This window comes from Cnephaeus nilssonii, assembly GCF_951640355.1.
Source record: "Cnephaeus nilssonii genome assembly, chromosome: 21".
NCBI classification, from domain to species: domain Eukaryota; kingdom Metazoa; phylum Chordata; class Mammalia; order Chiroptera; family Vespertilionidae; genus Cnephaeus; species Cnephaeus nilssonii.
This window is the reverse complement of record NC_137092.1, coordinates 34,132,859-34,152,504: the sequence shown is the minus strand read 5'-3', so window position 1 is coordinate 34,152,504 and position 19,646 is coordinate 34,132,859. Positions and strand designations below refer to the sequence as shown.

Below are 19,646 nucleotides of genomic sequence, written 5' to 3'. Positions count from 1 at the left end.
GTAGCCAGTTCTGCAGCTTATGAAAGTTCAGAGGACTTCCTGTCATTTTTAATTCTGAGCACAGGTTCCTATGATCCAGCTTCTCTTTCCTTGGAGTGTTATGTCTGCTTTTCCCTAAACCACCCCAGGCCTAAAGCTAGTCCCCTGTGTGCAGATGGGAAATAGAGAGAGGAGCTTTCTGGTGTGCCTCCTCATAACAACATTAATCCCATTATGAGGTCCATCCTCATGACCTCATCTAACCCTAATTACCTCGCAAAGGCCCCAACTCCAAATGCCATCATATTGGGGCTTCAACATACAAATTTTGAGGGCACACAAACATTTAGTCCATAACACCTGGGAAAGAAGCTTTGCTAGTTTTCCAGGTGAAAACCCGAGGCTCAGAAGAAGTAATATAATGATACCCAGCCAATGAGAGAGAACTTTAGGAGGGTAGTGTCCATGATGATGACTCCTCCGTGCACACTGATGCCCACCCTTCCCTTCACCCCCACCTCCCTCCCAGCCTACGACAGAGCTATTTCTTCTAAAAATTTAGAAGGGTGTAGTAGTTTAAAAACATGTCCACAAAGTCTTTGATATTCTTCTCTTAACAATGTGGGATCTAATTATTTTCCACTGGAATAGTGGTGATAGTTACCAACTCACATACCAAATAGAATGTAGCCGATACAATGAGGTGCGCTTCCTGAGATGAGGTCTAAAAGACACTATGACTGTCTTGGGCTCTGGGAAAGACAGCTGCCATGTTGTGAAGACATGCAAGTAGCCCTATGGAAAGGCCCATGCAGTGAGGAACCAAGGCCACCAGCCAATAGCCAGTGAGGAACTGAGGACTCCTGTTATAGCTATGTTAGCATGCCACCTTGTGTGTGAATTGTCCAGCCCCAGTCAAACCTTCAGATGATTGCAGTCCTGGCTGCCATTTTGACTGCAAACTCATTAGAGATCCTGAGACTCACTAGAACCCCTGGTTGTCATTCCCAAATTCCTAACCTGTAGAAACTGTGAGATAATAAATGTTTGTTGTTTTAAGCTGCTAAATTTTGGGGGCAGCAATAGATAATTAATACAAAGGGAATGGTGTTTTATGCTATTCTCAATTCTCCATTCTCCACATTACCCATGTGGCCAAGCCATATCAACATTTCTGAGTCTGTTTCCTCTTAGAGAAAATAGCAACAAAATACCATATAGTATGCCTGATACATATATGCCTAGTACTGACCAGCTCAAAATAAGCTCAATAAATTGTAGTTGTTGTTAACACCTGATCAGCTGTGTGGCTTCCCCAGGTGAGCTTCCGTCTATTGGCTTCAGATGCCCATTTCCCTCAGATGAGGTGCCAGATAAGAACATACACTAACTTAACACATTGCGGACGGCTCAGGAGAATTCTCACTTCATATTACACAGTGTTTTACAAAATATCATACTTTAAAAAGATATTATCTTGTAAGAACATGTAATAAATAACTTCAAAATGCAATGGGTATTTAATTATAAAGCGTGCCTTTAACATTTATGTAAAACGTTTTTTGTACGCGTTCAATAGAAACTTATCTGGCCATTGGGTAAAGCTAGCAATAAAGCTACTGGTCCACAATGTGTTAAGTTAGTGTATGTTGCCTGGAAGACAGCCCTAAATGCCTAGACCAGTGGTCGGCAAACTGCGGCTCGCGAGCCACATGCGGCTCTTTGGCCCCTTGAGATTTTAGCGAAGGCCAGCTTAGGAGTACCCTAATTAAGTTAATAACAATGTACCTACCTATATAGTTTAAGTTTAAAAAAATTGGCTCTCAAAAGAAATTTCAATTGTTGTACTGTTGATATTTGGCTCTGTTGACTAATGAGTTTGTCGACCACTGGCCTAAACCTTCCTGGCTTCTTCTCATTTTAGCGTAGACACCTTCACTTTGGTTAAGCTTCCATTCTTAAACCTAACCTTTCATCTCAGAATTTCAGCTTTGATGCTCCCACTTCCTTCCTATGGTTACTTTAAACGAAGTGAGTCAGGTCTTACTGAAAAACTGACCACAGCCAGTCAGCTCCTGTCCTCCCCCGACCCAGGGCTGCCTGGGCAGAGCAGGAGGGCAATCAGTGTTGACTTAGCCCCTTCTCTCCCTGGCTCCTCCAAGCCACCAGGCTTAGAGTAGGGCTTCCCCAGCCACCATGCTCCTCCCAGCAGATCACAGTCAGGAGCCAACCTCATGTTTGTCTGATGGTTCAAGGAAGAGTGGCAGCAGCTTGAATCCTTGGGTATCCTATTGAGTGGGCTAATGTGCTTATATTCTACTCTATTGGGTCCATTCTGTTGCTTCAGCCCAGGGGGATTTGGGTAGAAGTTTTTAGTATGAATGCCAATAGCAACCCACTATGTGCACTGGGACCACCTCCTAGGGCCATGACAACACCCCATCTTAGTCCTCACCATAACCCAGACAAATTAGTGTCCACCCCTGGAACGCTGGTGCTGGAAGAAGCAAACAAACACTAACCAACTTCCTTTGCCTATCTTTCTAATTTTGGTATGTGTATTATTCATCCTTAGCCTTGAAAATCAGCATGATCTTTAAGGATTTAAGGTCAATTCCTTAAAGGATTGAATTTATGGAAAGACTATGGTGGTCTTTGGCATTGGCTTTTGAAGGGAGAATATCTTTTTCCCCCGCCTGGACTTGGGAGCCTTCCCTGTTTCTGGGAGAGGGTAGTTGGCTTCTTCCTCTGGAATGCAGAATTCATTCATCTACTGTCTTCTATCTTGGAGACTTTGAGGGAACAATTTTAGTCACACAGAACTCAACTGACACCATAACATGATTTTAATAAAACTCATTTATTTATTCAAAATTAAAATCTGCTACAAAGACAGACAAACAATGTATAACATTCCCAGAGGAATTGAACTGCTTCTAGTTGAAACTGAGTTCTATTAGAACCAATTTTAGGTTGTTATAAATAACAAGCTGGCCACAGCTTTCAAGAATGAAACGGTTAGGGAATGAGGTCAGGGGAATCCTTCTGAGCTGCTGGGATGTGAATTATCAAAGGGGCTCCCTAGTTTCTCTTCCTAAGAGAGTGAGATCTTTGTGACATCCTGGGAGCCCCAGGCCCAGGGACAAAAGAGAGAGGTCAGGCTTGGAATGGAAGCTTCTGTTGGCTCCCCAAGAAACATGTCTTTTTCTTTAAATATAACTTACAATTTGTCTTAAAACACTCAAATGCCATAGGGTGTTACCCTATGGAAACAGCTTAAACACAAGTGAAAATAATAAATATTGAAAAAAATTATAATATTTGGCTTCTTTCTAAATAGTTCACAGAGAAGCTCAGTAAATAAATAGAAAAGGGAGTTGAGGTATCAGATGTAATAAATATTCTAGAAGAGAGGTACGATGGGATTTTCCAAGGATCTGGTTTGGCTTTTCTGGAACCCTGGGTTGGATTTTGGAGATCTCCAATTTATGTCCTAGAGTCCAGTGGGGCCGCCACCCTGGCTGTTTTGTTGCTTAGATGTTTCAGTTCTTCATCCTCATTGTCATGTAGGCCTCGATGTAGTTGATGAAGATGTCAAACTCACTCATGGCTTTGTAGACCCCTCTCTCCTGGAGCTGTGTGGGGAGACAAGAGATGGTTAGTGAAAACCCGATCTGAGTGAGTCAGGTGGCCCCTCACTTGAATGGCCGTCACCCTGGGGTCCAGAAGCTGCACTTGATCCCTCGAGTTGGGAGGTGAAGGGTGGACGCAGGCAACCTGAGGATATGCCCAGCTGCCGGGGGAAAGGCTGGGCATTGGCGTGAGGCAGAGCTAGTGGTGGCGAGAGGAGCATCTGCTTGCAAAGCACAGTCTTCAAACCGGTGCCTTTTCAACACACTCAAAGGCCATGTGCTCACATGATGCTTATTCAGAATTGGATGAAAAAAACATCAGAGGCACCACTTTGAAAACAAGACGTGAGAGAGGAGAGAAGGGAGCCTCGTTTAGGTTTGCTCTTTTCCTCCAACAAATTACCAGGTCCCACCTGCTCATCCAGCCTGTGCCGGGGGACTCATGTTTCCAGTGTCTGTCCCCAGTCCCCGAAGAGGCCACAGGCCACATGGCTTCGGGGAAATGGTGTTTAAATGTTCACAAACAGTTGGAAGTGTGAAACCCTCTGGTTTGAGAGTTGACATTCGCAACTGGGATGTGAATTATCAAAGGGGCTCCCTAGTTTCTCTTCCTAAGAGAGTGAGATCTTTGTAACATCCTGGCAGCTAGGGAGCTGGGAGTGGCAGATGGAAAGTGAGCGTGGACCAGCTCCGGAGAGGTGAGAATCCTGCTTCCTGCTCTGAGTCTTGGGGAGTCCAGGCTGAACCCCTGGGCGTGTTTGTGTGTGCACATTCACGTGTCGGCTTCCTGCACGTGTGGCTTCTGCCTGGATGCCCAACAAGCTACTTTCTGTTTCCTTTGTCACTCTCCCCAGCACCCCGCTCACTGTGTTCGCAGGCTGGCCAGCCGCTCAACCCACAGGCCTGCAAAGGCGGGGAGCAGTCATTTAGAAACCCCCAAAGACACTTCACAGAAAACAAATATAACCGAGGCGACAGCTCCTCACTGGCTGCGGAGGTCACACCATCTGTCGGGTTCCCACAGTCCCTCCCAGCGAAGGATGGGGCTGGCTTAGCATCTGCCCTTTGGGGAGCGGGCCGAGGCCGTGCTCCCCAAACCCTCCCTGCCGCCGTGCAGCTCACCTTACTGAAGGCGCTCTTCACCTGCTCCACTGCTTTGCTCTTGTTCTCACAGGGCAGAAAGCGATGCTGGGGAGGAAAAGAGAAAGTGTTAAAGATACCGGCTCGCTGGGGGACACGCTGGTGGCAAGAAGAAGGGACCAGACTTGTCCTGAATGCCTCTGCCTCCCGCCACCCCATCGCTCATCCTTCCCCAGCAGAGGAGAGGGAACACAGCCCAGGAGAGGAGCCGCGCTGCCTGCAAGGGAGGCTTGCATGCATACCAGGCCTGGGAGCTTCCCCCCTTAGCAGGCAGTGCTGACCAGATGCTGAGCCAGCCATTCCGCCCTTTCCTGCCCCTCCTGTTCAGTCCCAGACACGGAGGGGGATCATTGCTAAGTCCCTGAGGAATAGAGACGCAGCCTCAGCTCTGCAGACCAACCTTGGCATAGTCCCACCCTACAAACAGAGACCAAAATGGGCTGATCTCCCATGCTCAGCGAGACAGCAAAGGGAACCAGCGATGAGACCCTCATCTCAGTTGAAAAAGTGGAGTCTCCTGGGGAATTGTTCCTGAACACTAGCCTCCGGGCCCTTCTAAATACCAGGGGAAGTGCTGTCCCTGATTGGGCCCTTGTAGAGCTCTGTTTTTAAAGGGTTTGGGATGAGGGGGAAGTGGAGTTTCCTCTCCCGGGATGCTCCCCTTCTGGCCCCTCTTGCTAGGCCCAGGGTTTGGGTCCCAAGGGACAGGGGAGCCCTGACTAAAGCCCTGGGCCCCTCTCAAACAGAGACGGGAATAGTTAATAAGCCACAAATGACTCACAAATAACAGGAAAGCTGTTTGCAAATCTTCGCATGTAAATGTCTCGCAGCCACCCCACCCCTGCTTAGAGAGAAACGAGCAGGCTCCTGCCACCCAGAGCTCGTGCCTGGGTGTCAGGCGATGAGTGTTTCCGAAAGAAAAGCCGAAGAGCTGCAAGGGAGGGAGCAGGCCTGCTACTCACACAGCGCCGCAGCTGCAGCCTCAGCGTCTTCAGCTTCTCCCCCAGCGAGTTCACGGGCTCCTTGATGTCCGGGCCCTGGCTCTCGGCCTGGGGCATCACCTCTTCCAGGTAAAACTGGATCATCTCTGACAAGGCTTGGCAACCCAGGTAACCCTAAGGGCAGAAGCACGGGGTGGTGACTGGCAGGAAGGGCTGTGCCACCAGCTTGAGAGGCTGGCTTTGTCCCCAAGGACCAATCTTCACCAGCTTGGTGCCTTCCGCCAGGACCCAGCCCTCTGTAACCCTCTGGCTGGCTCTGTGCTGAGTTAAGCTCTTCTCACTTCTCCTTTTCAAGTGGAGGAAGCAGACCCAGCTCCCTGCAGGCTGAAGCAGATCCCCCTTCTTTAGCCACCAGACACACTCTCCCCCTGACCCACGCAACCGGCTCTCACCTGGAAGTCCTCCAGCAAAGACCCGTTCAACAGCATGTTGTCCAGCTGGTCCTTCATTTGCTACAAGAAGAACACAGTGAGAATAAGCCTGAGGTTTGGGGAAATACCTGAAATGAATGCCCTTGATTGGTAGAGTTTTTTATTTGTAATCAATGCATCCCCAGCCTACAAATGGAAAGGACAGTTACCAAAACGTTGAGGCATTCAACGGTGCCGGAACCCTTAGCTAAAGCAGGCCCTCCCCCCGGGGATCAAGTTATTCCAAACATTCTGCCAGGGTTTGAAGCCAAGGCAGACGCTTGACTCGGTCCCTGCGGGGACACATCGGGTGTCTGCCCTTCAGTGCTCTCTGCCTGTCTCCCCCTCCTGCCCACACCCCGCTGCAGCTCTGAAGGCTCCCTGAGAAGGGCGGGGGGCAGCTCCTCGTGCAGGTTCCCCCTGCATGATGCTTCCGCAAACGTCAGTCTCTCAGGTTCCGGACCACTCACAGCAGATGCAATTTATGCTCGCCTGCCACCGAGTGGGGGGAGCATCTTCACCTTCAATCATACCCCTGGGGGTGTCTCGCAGCCAACGGAGCACTGAGCGCCAGCAGAATCTTATAAATCATTTCTGCGCATAGGAGACAGGGTGCTTTTACCACGTAGGCAGCTTTTCCTGTACATTTGGCGCATCATCTGGACTTAGCTGAACTCATGGAACCCATAGCTCGACTGGGGGAGTCTCTTCAGAACTTAACTGGGGGTGCTGGGGGTGGAGGTGAGCAAGAAAGAGAGTTCTGGGAGCTCTAGCAGAATGCCCTGTTCAGGCAGGAAGGGTAAGGAGGCATCATACTCACAAAGAAAATCTTCACCCTGCTGAAGGCAGCTCGGAGCTCTCGAAGCATGTGGGGCAGGCTGGTGGAGAAGTGGGTGCAGCTGTTCTCAGATGGCGCGCCCTGGGCTGGGCTGACCCCCATCCCAGCCAGGAGGACCAGGCAACAGAGCAGTGCTGAGCTGGGCATAGTGGCACTCTGCCTTCTTCTGCCAGTTGGCCTTGTGGTTTGGTTTTGCAAGAGCAAGGCCCTGCTGTGTAGACCTTCATCTGCTGGGTCCCTCTTTTTATATGAGGGCCTCTCCATTCATAAAAGTCACAGACCCACAAACTTCCGGTTCAAGATTTTTCTGATCAGAGCCCCTCCCTTCTCTAGACCTTTGCATTCGATGAACTTCTTTCTTTAAGTGTTAATTCTTGCATCGTAAGCAAAAAGGATGGTTGAAAAAAGAACTTCTGCATCCATTATGGCTATATTTAGTCTGAGCTACCTCTCTCTCTCTCTCTTAAAATAATTTTTTTTCAGCTTCTCTTAATAAAAAAAGAAGTTGATTTCCTGGGTGACCAGCTGTTCTGTGCGCAGAGGCCCACAGTGTGCGTTCCACTCACGTGTTCCTAGGCCACAGTGACGTGGACAAATCGGCCATTCTGGAGTGTACTGGGATTGAGAAATAATTGGATCCCTTCCCTGACCTGGGTTGAATACCCAAGGCTTCTCCTTGCTGATTTGGGAAGTCACCTCAACTCTCTGGGCCTTAGTTTCCCCAAGTGAAAACATGAGGGTGAGCTAAGTATCCTCAATGCTGTCTACTGGTTCTTTCATTTCTGTTCCAAGCCAGCCGCTTCGAGAGGCCAGCTCCCCACAGGATGGCCGGGAGGTGCCACGTAACGGAGCCGGAATGTGCACCCAGGCTGGCCTGTCTCTGACACCCTGCTCCGGACCCTGCTCTCCACTGTCCCAGTGTGTGGGATGAGAAAACGGAATTAAAGTCCTTCCAGTTTGAGTTCTAAGCTTCTGTGGCTGGAGATTTAAGCTTGAAAGACGGGGAGGAAGAAGTAGAAAAATAAGGCAGGATTCCAGGAAGGCTGGACAGCAGGCTCCTTTCTTCCCTCTTACCTAATTCTTCTCCCCTTCTCAAAGCAGCCTTTGTTATTTTGTCTTAGACTTGGACATGTGAATGTGTGTGAGTGTGTGCATAGGAGTGTGTGTGTATGAATGTGTGTGTGTATGTGAGGGTATATAAGTGTTGTGTGTGTGTGTGTGTGTGTGTGTGTGTGTGTGTTGCAGGGGCAGAGCAGCCAGATATGGTGGGGCATGCTGCTCTCCCTCTGGTTGGGAAAGACAGAGGTAGTGGCATCACTTCCGATCTCTGGAAAGTCTCTGGGGGTCATTTGTGCCTTGACCTCCCCCTTCCACAGGGGCTTCTCCCACAGTGTAGACAGTAAAGGGGAGAACACTGGCCGGGGATGGGGCAGAAGGCTTGGGCTCTGTCCTGGCTCTGTCACTCTTTACACCCAGGGCATATGCCTTGACTTCTCCATGTCTGTTTTCCATCTGCCTCCTGCCTGCCAGGGGCCTGGGCTTCCCATGGGATGGGCTTGGGGAATTAACAAGTGGACTCAGATGTAGGAAATCTCCCGCTTTCTGTATTTCCTTGCCCTCCTGCATCAGCACTGGGACGCCTTGAATGGCACTGGGTCTGAGCCTGCCCCTCAAAGAAGGTCACTGCGCCGGAGCAAGTGAGGTGGACATACCGGGGCCAGGCCAGTCTGGAGTGAGTAGGAGGGCCCATCTGTGGATGTACCTTGTGGGCCAGAATCAGGGGACTGAGACCTCTTTTCCCAACCCTTCGTGCTAATACAGAAACCTAAGAATCACAAAGGGAGAAAGGGCCTTTTGGAAACAGCAGTGGTGCTAACACAGGAATTGCTTCTCCTGAGATTTACATGGGGCCCAGGAGCGTGTGCTTTGCAGTCAGGAAGGGGAGAGGAGCCAGGAGCTGGCTCTGCATTCTTTCCACCCATCTCCTTAGCACGTGCCTCCAGCATGTTCGGGAAGTATCAGCTTTGGCCCATAGGGCTGACCCCTCTTGGAGCCGGGTGTTCCAGGTGCAGACAATGTTGTAGAGCAGTTAGCCCAGAGGCCCCCAACCAGGGCAAGGCTCCCAGGCTCTTCTCCCCGCCCCAGGCAGCATGGGCCCTGACCATCTTTGTTTGCCACCCTGCCCTGTGCTTTCCTCCGCTATTAACCATACAGCCCTACAGCTATCACCCATGTCCACATCCTGTCTCAGCCAATCAGCTGCGAAGTCCCTGAAGCAGGGTGTTGTTTTGTTATCTTTTGTGTACTTGGTGCAAGCACAGGGTCTGGCCCACGGTAGGTGCCAGGCACACAGCTTCCCCTGTACTATATTGGGGTGGGCATAGCAGAGTGTCCTGGGAACCTTGGCTGGGGCTGGAGAAAGCAAGGCTAAGGCGGCTGGTCGGGGCACAGGTGAGGACTCAGAGGGCTAGGGAGAGCAACTCAGGGAGACAGGAACCGTCTCTTCCACTTTCTTATTATTTGAGCTCTACACACTGGAGCACCTGGGAGCTCAATTGTGAAAATGAAATGTATCTTAGTAAACACTGCCTTTATAATTATTCAGAGTATGGGTATACATTTTTGAAGACATCCTATCCTATATAATAAAAGCCCAATATGCTAAGTGTCCAACTGTTTGTTCAACCATTTGACCAGTCACTATGACGTGTACTGACCACCAGGGGGAAGATGCTCTGACCAGTAGGTTAACTTGCTGCTGGGGTCTGGTCTGGGCGAGTTGGGCAAGACACTCCCTGGAGCCCTCCTGAGGTCCCTCCCCAGCCCTGATTGTGCACCGGTGGGGTCCCTCGGCCTGGCCTGCACTCTCTCGCAATCTGGGACCTCTTGGGGGATGTCAGAGAGCCAGTTTCGGCCCGATCCCTGCAGGACAGGCTGAGGGACCCCACCGGTGCACAAATCCATGCACTAGGCCAGTGGTCGGCAAACTCATTAGTCAACAGAGCCAAATATCAACAGTACAATGATTGAAATTTCTTTTGAGAGCCAAATATTTTAAACTTAGACTTCTTCTAATGCCACTTCTTCAAAATAGACTCGCCCAGGCCATGGTATTTTTTGGAAGAGCCACACTCAAGGGGCCAAAGAGCTGCATGTGGCTCGCGAGCCACTGTTTGCCGACCACTGCACTAGGCCTCTAGTAGAATATATATGCACACACACACACACACACACACTCTCACATGCACACGTGCACAAGATGGCAGGGAGAAGGGAGGCAGGCAAAACCCATTTCTATCTTTCTTAAATCCGTAAGCCATTTGTTGAATAGTTGACCCTTTCCTCGTTGATTTGAAATCACTGTCCTCCCTTTACTCAAAATTTCAGAATCCAAAGGGTCAGAGGTAACCTTAGGCCAGTGGTTGGCAAACTGCGGCTCACGAGCCACATGAGGCTCTTTGGCCCCTTGAGTGTGGCTCTTCCACAAATTACCACGGCCTGGGCAAGTCTATTTTGAAGAAGTGGCGTTAGAAGAAGTTTAAGTTTAAAAAATTTGGCTCTCAAAAGAAATTTCAATCGTTGTACTGTTGATATTTGGTTCTGTTGACTAATGAGTTTGCCTACCATTGCCTTAGGCAAATTCCCTGATGCAATTTCCTATTTAACAAATAGCGATGACAATATGCTTTTTATCAACATATCTCGTAGGATTGATGTCAAGCTGATATAAGACAACAGGGATGAACATTTTGGGAAAAACTGAGACCCTCTAATTTTATATCAACAAAACAAGGAGAACAACAAAAATAGCAGTCAATCATCCTATTTCTCAAGACTGTGAAGATCATCTCTTTATTGGAGAAGTCATTAGGGTCCATTAGGAAAAGTCCCAAACTCACAGGTCACATCTGAGCCATGAATGTTGACAATCTACATGTTAGATTTGAGTTTGGGTTTCAGTCCAAGGGAAGGGCTGAAGGGAAGAGTCCGTGCGGGGGCAGAAGTGAGAGAGCAGGACCTACAGATGGAAGGAGTGTCAGTCTGGGCACCCTGGTCCTGAGGATTCAAGAGAAAAATGCCACTCGGCAGATTGTGAGCTCCTTAAGGATAAAAGGTCTGAGTCCAATTTTCCCTCAAGTCCACATGCACAGTGGTTGTCTAATAAATGCTTATTAACGTGAATTTAAATGAACTTTTCAGTGGGAATTTACTGGAAAATCCAAGGAAGGTGTGGGAGGGGGTATACCTCTCCTCTGCCACCCCTGCTCTAAAATATCCCCTAATTTCGGTATTCAGCTGCAAATGAAAGAAAATCTGACTACGTAAGCAGGGCTTACTAAAGCAAAGGATAGCCCTGGCCGGTTTGGCTCAGTGAATAGAATGTCTGTGGGCGGACTGAAGGGTCCCGGGATGGATGTGTCTCTCTGACATTGATGTTTCTCTCTCTCTGTCTCTCCCCCTCCCTTCCACTCTCTTTGAAAAAAATCAATGGAAAAATATCCTTGGATGAGGATTAACAACAACAACAAAAAGCAAGGGATGTTATTATTATTAATTTTTGTCTCACCCAACAATAAGTCCAGAGGCAAGTAGTCCGAGGCTGGGACAGCTCTCCTATGTCACCCACAAGCTGCTTTTCCTGCCTCCCTGCTTTCCTATTCATTGTTGGAGGGTGTCAGGGAGAAGGGGCCTGGGTCAAGTCCAAAGGCCTGTCAGCCCAGGAGATCCTAATAGTCTTTCCGGAAAGTTCCACTCAGTGAATTTCACCACTTTAGCTGCAGAGGAATCTAGACAGAGAAGAATTGCCAGTGTGTGTGTGTAGATTTTGGAAGGTCCTATTTACAGTGCACTAGATCTTATAAGGAGTCACCTCCCAGCTACCCTCCTGCTTAGCAGAATGGCAGCCTTCTTGATATAGTTGCCTCACACCTGGCAGCAATTCTGCAACTCAGACCAAAGAGTGGCAACAGTCTTGTGGGGCTGCACTGGAGCTTCAAAAGGAAGGCTAAGAGATCTGGGCTTGTTGGACTCAGGGTTCAGCCTGTTTGCATGCAAACAGGGCCACTTGGGAGGGAGCAGGCAGGTTCATGATGCGGGCAGAGAAGGTGGGATGGTGGCTACCTGGAGCAGCGCAGTGACCATCCTGATGAAGAATCCCTTGGGGATTGGCTTCCACTGGCCCATTAGTAGTTACTGTTTCAAGGCTGATAGTGGGAGTTTCATTTCTTCTTATCCAGGACATCTAGTGCGCACAAAAGCTTCCCCAGCTTGAACTTTCTAGTATTCCCTTGAATAACCTTTCTCAGTTCCCTGGTCAGAGACATCCCTTGGTGACTATGCTGCAACAGGCCTGGTTAACACACAGAGTCTGGAATCACCACCCTCCCCCTCCCCCTCCCCCGACATGTGGCTGGGTGGGGGCCCAAGAGGACAGGGATCTGTGCCCCTGTCCTCTTCTGGGATCCTCTGACTGTGGTCTTGTGGCTGGGGTGCTTTAGAACAAAGACTTGGTGGTCGAAGGAGGCACATCGGGCCTGGCCCCTTGGTCAACTCAAGCAAAGTTCATGTAAACCCGATTGGGTGCGCTTCCGAGGATTGTGGCAGGCAGATGCTAGAAACCACAGCGGAAGGGCTGAATTTTGGACAGCCAATGTGGAATTCCCCTTTTGCAGTGGGGCACCGAATGAAGCAGCTTGGATTTTCCTTAGGGGACAAACTGTGATCTGTAGCTTGTCATATGAGACATTGGCTGACAGGAGCCAGGACACCAGGTGTTGGAGACCTTGTTACCCAAAGGATTTAGCTGTTTCTACTCGGCCCGCATGACTACCTAGAACAGCGAATGGGCACAAATGGAGTCTCGCAGCTCCATTGCTCTGAGTCTGCTGGGACTAGGTTTACTCAGATCTCCTCTGGATGACTGAACAGGGCTGGCTTTGCGGCCCTGTGACTTGTGTGGTCATATAGGGTCCCGTGCTTGTAAAGCCCCACCCTTGCTCTGCTGTCACTGTCTTGAAATTCTTAATTGCTGAACAAGATGCCTCGCATTTTTATTCTGTGCCGGGCCTGCCCCAGTTTATGTAGTCAATTCTGTACATGAAACTAAACTCATCATGTTCTTTCTCTGGTCTCACCTTCACCCAGTCCTCCCTAATCCATAAATGGCACCACCATCTAACCCAGTGGTTCTCAACCTTTTTAATGCCGCGACCCTTTAATACAGCTCCTCATGTTGTGGTGACCCCCAACCATAAAATTATTTTCGTTGCTACTTCATAACTGTAATTTTGCTACTGTTATGAATTGTAATGTAAATATCTGTTTTCCGATGGTCTTAGGCGACCCTGCTAGCGGTTCTCAACCTGTGGGTCGCCTAAGACCATCGGAAAACAGATATTTACATTACGATTCATAACAGGAGCAAAATTACAGTTATGAAGTAGCAACGAAAATAATTTTATGGTTGGGGGTCACCACGACATGAGGAACTGTATTAAAGGGTCACGGCATTAAAAAGGTTGAGAACCACTGATCTAACCCATCATACAAGCCAGAAATCTAGAAATAACTTGTTGGTTTCTCCCTTTCCCTTGCCAACTTATGTTCAATCCATTTCCATGTCCTCCAGACTTTTCTTTACAAACAACTTTCTAATCTGTTTACTTCTCTCCATTTCCATCATCGTCAACCATTGTCTGGTTCAAGCTAACGTCTTCTCTCTTCTGGGCCCCACAATAAATGCCTAATTGATATTCTAACAATCGTTATCTAAACTGTTCTCCACTTTGTAGCCAGGGTGATTATTTCCAAACACCAACCCCCTACTTAAGCCCTCCAATGGCTGCCACTTGTCCTTCCTGGGTAAGGTTCCCTTGGAATATGTGCAGACAGAGAAGAGTTTTGATTGGTCTCTGGACATGACTGCAGTGGTGTTAAAAGGCATAGTTTGCATGCCCTCCCACCACAGTGCCTCTGCAGCACCATCTCCTTCTAAGAAACTTTAAGAGAGCAGAGAGTTGAGGTTATTCTAACCTCTATCTCTAAAATGTGCCTCTGACTATAAATCCCATATTCTTAATACTGTCATCAACTCCCTGTATCAGCGGACTCTGCCTGTTTCTTCTGCTTTGACTTTCAGCATTTCCAGCCTGACCGGCTTTCCTCTTTCCCCCCCAATGGTCCATGCTCTCTCTCCTACCTCAGGGCCTTTACACCTATAGTCCTCCCTTTCTGGATTGTTCTTCCCCTTCTTTTCATCCTTCAGATCTCAGCTAAGATGTTATCTGCTCAAATGAGTTTTTTTCTATTCTCCGGTCTAGGTCTTCTGGGTATATCTTCTCAGAACACCTGGCTCCTTTGATTTTTAGTGCTTAGGTCACTGTGTAATTATACATGTGGGCATTTGGCCATTTGATTGATCTCCATCTCTCCCATTATATTGCCTTCCACAGGGGCAGGGCCCATATCAGTTTTTTTATCATCATTGTTTGCCTAGCACTTAGTACAATTTTGGGCACATCCAAGGTTCTCACTAAATATTTGTTGACTGGCTGACTGAGTGTGTGCATTCTAAGCTTTTTGTAGCTGTAACTGGCTATATGTTTGTATTCTGCCTCATATAGATACAGGATGGATTCACTTGGGGAAACAGCTACCCTCACACAATATGTGCCCATTGTCATTTAGCTTTTCTATTAAAAATACACATACAATCTAATTACTATCCAACCTGCTTCCATGCAGATGTTAACCAAACATCCCATGGTTGCTGGTGTGTTAAAAATACCCGATGTCATAGAAGAGAAAGGAACTTGGACATTAGTTAATCCATACTTCTCATTTTACAGATGAGCAAATTGAGGACCAGAAGAGAAAGTGACTTTTCCAGGCACTAGAGATAGTTAATGGCAAAGGCGAACTCTGAAATCAATTGTCTTGGCATTTTTCTCCTCAAATTAGTATTTAACTCCTTGACTCAGATGAATATTAAATTACTCTGAATTCTCATGGCCAGCACCAACAATTGGTGGGGGGGTTGTTTAAGACTTGTGCAGTGTGTGGGATTGCAGTGGTAAGGAGAAGCTGAAAGTCTGTGAAAATACGTTTCCACCTGTAAAATAATTGTGAATCTGCTGTGTACTGTGCTTGAGAGCTGGAGACTGGGTGAGGGTTGCTTAGAATTTTTGTCCTAGGGAAGTATTTCAAGCCTTAGAATATGCAGACAGAAAATGGTTCCTACTGTACCGTTTGTGATAAATATCACAAATATTTAGTAAGAACCTTGGATGTGTCCACAAGTGTACTAAGTACTAGGCAAACAATCATGGTCAAAAACTGATGTGGGCCCTGTCCCTGTGGAAGGCAATCTAATGGGAGAGATGGAGATCAATCAAATGACCAAATGTCTGAGAGACAAAAGTTGGGTTAAAAGGCATAGTTGGGTGTGCCCCGAAGCACCATCCGTTTCAAGAAAACTTACTGAAGACATCAGAGAGTTAAATGCTTTGTCTTGTCTAATCTGATCTTTATCTCTATACCCCAGACTCTAAATCCTCAGCCACACTCCTTGTGTTTTTATTGTGTGCTTTAGACGCATCTTCATTACAGGAAGAGCCAGGTGCTCCCTCCATCCTGGATTCATGCCGCTTCTACTGTGACTATCCTTTATACGCAGCCTTAGGTCATAAACTCTCCCAGGGAGGGGCTGGGAGTGTGCATCTCTGTCCAGTGTGGTCCTGGATTCTCTTGTCATTAGGGGTTAGGACCCCTTAAAATGTTCAAGACCCCAAAGAGCTTTTCACTTATGTGAGTTATCAATATTTACCAAATAAGAAGCCGACAGTGAGAAATTAAAAAGATATCTATTATGACATCTTAAAGTAATAATAAAAACCCATTGCGTGTTAACATAAATAACATCTTTTTTATGAGAAATAGCTGTATTCTCCAAGTCAGAATGCATTTAGTGAGAAGAGCGGCATTGTTTGACATTTGTTTCAAATCTCTTTAAATACCTGCTTTAAGAGATGAACTTGTGTTCTTTCATCTGCCTCTACATTTGGTCTGTTGTGATATGTTGTTTAGGTTGAAGTATATAAAGAAAACCCCGTCTCACATAAATATATAGTTAGAAAAGGGAGGACCTTTCAGAGGTCCCTGGACCACCCTGTGAAAAACATTGGCCTGTGTTGAACACAAATCTCTGGGTGAGGATGAGTCGGAGGAGGGGGATCAGAGGAAGGGGCGAGGGATACCCCACAGGGCACCCGGCCTGGATGGAGGAGGGAGGAGCCCGCTGCCTCACTGCTGTCTTCTTCAGTCAGAGTTTCCAAATTGCCGATGTGGTCCTTTAGCGCAGCCGCCTGTGAGCATCACGTATGTCACGGAAGCTGAAGTGCCTCCTCACATGCAGTGTTTGTGGTTTCAAGTCAGAAACCATGGGATTTTGGGGGCTGACGTGCCGTGTCCTGCCTATTACCGTAAACCGCTCTCCAAGGGGCCCCGGGCCTAGGACCAGGCTGTAGGGGCTGCGGGCAGTCAGGTGACGCAGGGCTATTGGAGGGACTCTACTACAGGTTTATTTTGGGTTCTACCTTTCACTTCCACTTTTAATTTAATTTCTCTCTCTCTCTCTCCTTCAATTCTAAGAGGTAGTTAAAAACCCCTGCTTTCTCTTTGGTTAGCCTTGTACTTTCTCAGTTTTCAGAATAACCTACTCAATAAAATCAGACATTTTCCAGTCCAACTGGCCAGGATTTATCCAATCAAAGCGATACAATTTGCTTTCTCTTCTCTTCTCTTCTCTTCTCTTCTCTTCTCTTCTCTTCTCTTCTCTTCTCTTCTCTTCTCTTCTCTTCTCTTCTCACCTCATACAAAATTGAGTGGCATATGCAGTCATGGGGCTGTTACTGACCTGGCTAGTTGAGGGATTGCTGAGAAGGTGGGCACCCTTTCAGGAACTGGGCCACACATTTTGTGTTCAAGTTAAACCTTGCTCCCGGGTTGTCCTCTGGCCTGTGGGAGACTCCCTACAGAATGAGTGGGAACAGAACCTCTTCTTCCCAGAGCTGGACTAAGAACTCCTGAGACCCTGAGATGCTTTCACCTTCAAATGTAGCTCAGAATAACACAGCGCTCAACCTACTAAATAAAATCGGGACGTCCAATGAGGCTTGGCTACTTTTGATGATTATATCAATGCTTAAATTTTTTTTTTAACCCCAAAATTGAAGAGAATCTGTGCCTTGGCTTTTGGGTGATTGGGACTGTTCTTAGGAGTAGTAAGTTCAGAATCCTCCAGCAGGAGGTTGGACATAAGTTGGTATCAGGGAGTCGACTGATTTCAGGAGAGCGGCTGGGAGCTGTGCACGGAGCCTCTCCTTGGTGCAGACCTCACCTCGTCCACCTCTGACGGCTAAGGCCAGATCCTCGATAGCAAAGCACCCCTTGCCCCCACGTGGCCAACCCTCAGCCCCTGGGTCCCCGCGTTCGGTTACTGCAAAGCACATCCTGGGCCCTGCCCTTGGCCTGGTCTTTGCAGTAGGGCATGGCGGTTTCGTGTGTGGGCCCTGGAGTCAGGCTAACTGTGCAGCTCGGCTCTGCCCTCACCACCCGTGCGGCCTGTGCTGGAGATGGTGACTGGCCCTGTCGGCGGTTGTAGGGCCTCAGTGGAATGCCCACAAGTGCTTAGGTGAGTGCCGGGCACATGGCAAGCTGCCAGGACAGCGGAGCTGTGGTTGCTCATGTGTTTCCATGGCATCGCTCAGCTGCTGTACAGCGGGATGGACCTCCTCGTGGACCTGAAGACTCGGGACAACGCCAGGATCTCCACCTCAATGCTCCGAAGTGCTAGCGGGGGACAGAGAATCAAGCTCACAGTAGCAGGAGCTCTGGCCTGGGTGTGGAGGAGAACCCTAGTGAGCCCTGGACCTTCCACTGTGAGGTACTGGACAGTTCTTTTCCGTCATTCAGCCCTACTTTTTTAATTTTTTTAATCCTGACCCGAGGATATTTTTCCCATTGATCTTTAGAGAGAGAGTGGAAGGGAGTGAGGCAGGAGAGAGAGAGAGAGAGACAGACAGAGAGAGAGAGAGAGAGAGAGAGAGAGAGATGGATGTGAGAGAAACACATGGACGGGTTTCCTCCTGCACATGCCCTGACTGGGGCTAGGGATCGAACCTGCAACCGAGATACATGCCCTTGTCTGGGAATCACACCTGAGACCCTTTGGTTCGTGGGGGCAACGCTCTAACCACTGAGCTAACCCAGCTAGGGCAGCCTTTCTTTCTGCGTCTGTAAGTGGAAGGCTTGACAGAGTTGCTTTTCTCAGGTACTTTCCAACTCTAGCATCCTAGCTTTTCGTTATTCCCCCAGCTGCCCTCCCACCCTGGCAGGAGTTAGTTGGCACGTGCGGTTCTGATGTATGCTAGTACTTCCCCTGGCTGCCCAGCCGCTGGCTCAGCGGGCGCACGCCGTCAGCCACTTCCAGCTCACAGCTCTGCCGGGCTCTGGAAGTGCCGCTCCGCTCCGTAAGAGGAACAAAACCTTTCCCTCGCGCAGCCTGTGCGTGCGTTCACCTGTGTTTCCTTCTTGCCCCTCATGTTCTTGAGGTTGCAGTTTCGTTGTGAGTCAGGCCTGCTGAGAGCAGTGGAAACCCGAGGGCCTCCGTTTCGCGGGAGGACGTGAGCTGCCTTTTCCTCAAGAGCAGGGCTGGGGGGGACGGGGGAGGGAGGCAGGGGCGTGGGAGGGAGGTGATCACCTTCCGGAAGTGGATTTCTCACATTGACTATCTCTGGGAGGAAAGAATATTACTGGAAAGCCCTAGAGATCGCTTGACATCTCCTTCAGGAGGGTCTTCGTGTTCTTGTTAAAAAATATATATATTTCATTGATTTTTTTACAGAGAGGAAGGGAGAGGGATAGAGAGTAGGAAACATCGATGAGAAAGAAACATGGACCAACTGCCTCTTGTTTACCCCCTACTGGGGATGTGCCTACAACCAAGGTACATGCCCTTGACCGGAATCGAACCTGGGACCCTTGAGTCCGCAGGCCGACGCTCTATCCACTGAGCCAAACCGGTTAGGGCCCTTTGTGTTCTTAAGACGTTACCTGGCCCGTGTGGTAAAATGTCTGTGTGGTTCTGGTGGCTGCTGCGAGGCAGACCCGTGCCCGCCGGGAGGAAGTGTTGTTGGTGTGGTTGGCTCACGGCAGGAGGCGGGGGTAAGAGGGTCTCTGGGTGGAGGTGGCCATGGGCTGCTGGAGTCCCATGGCGAAGCACGATGAGGAGCTAGATGGCTGCTGCAGCCCGGGACTGCCGGGTGCTACCGGCTCTGAGCAGTGAATGAAGCCCCTCAGCCCCTCAGCCCCTCAGCTGGGCCCACAGGAAAAGAAGAGAAGGGAGGGATGACCGGCGCTGGACACGGGCTTTTGACCACTGTGGGAACCCAGTGTGGGTGAACACTCACCTCACACAGGCTCCAAAGGAGCAGGTCTGTGCTGCGCCGGCACGGCCAAGGGTGACCCTGAGTGGGGGCGGCTGAAAGGCTTAGAAAAGACAGACAAGAGAATGAAGGCTGGGTCTCGGTGGGACGCTGCTTCTCTGAGAGACAGCGCCGCACCCCACAAGCCGTGTCTTTATTTTATA

General features: G+C 48.9%; 1 protein-coding gene across 1 annotated transcript; it reads right to left on the bottom strand.

Annotated features, from left to right (window-relative positions):
• Positions 1-2,921: 2,921 nt before the first annotated feature.
• IL10 (interleukin 10) lies at positions 2,922-7,147 on the bottom strand (the record flags this gene model as incomplete). Its single annotated transcript, XM_079760323.1, has 5 exons — positions 2,922-3,614; positions 4,734-4,799; positions 5,714-5,866; positions 6,145-6,204; positions 6,983-7,147. 5 exons carry the CDS (start codon positions 7,145-7,147, stop codon positions 3,522-3,524), a joined length of 537 nt encoding a protein of 178 aa, XP_079616449.1. The 3' UTR covers positions 2,922-3,521.
• Positions 7,148-19,646: the final 12,499 nt, after the last annotated feature.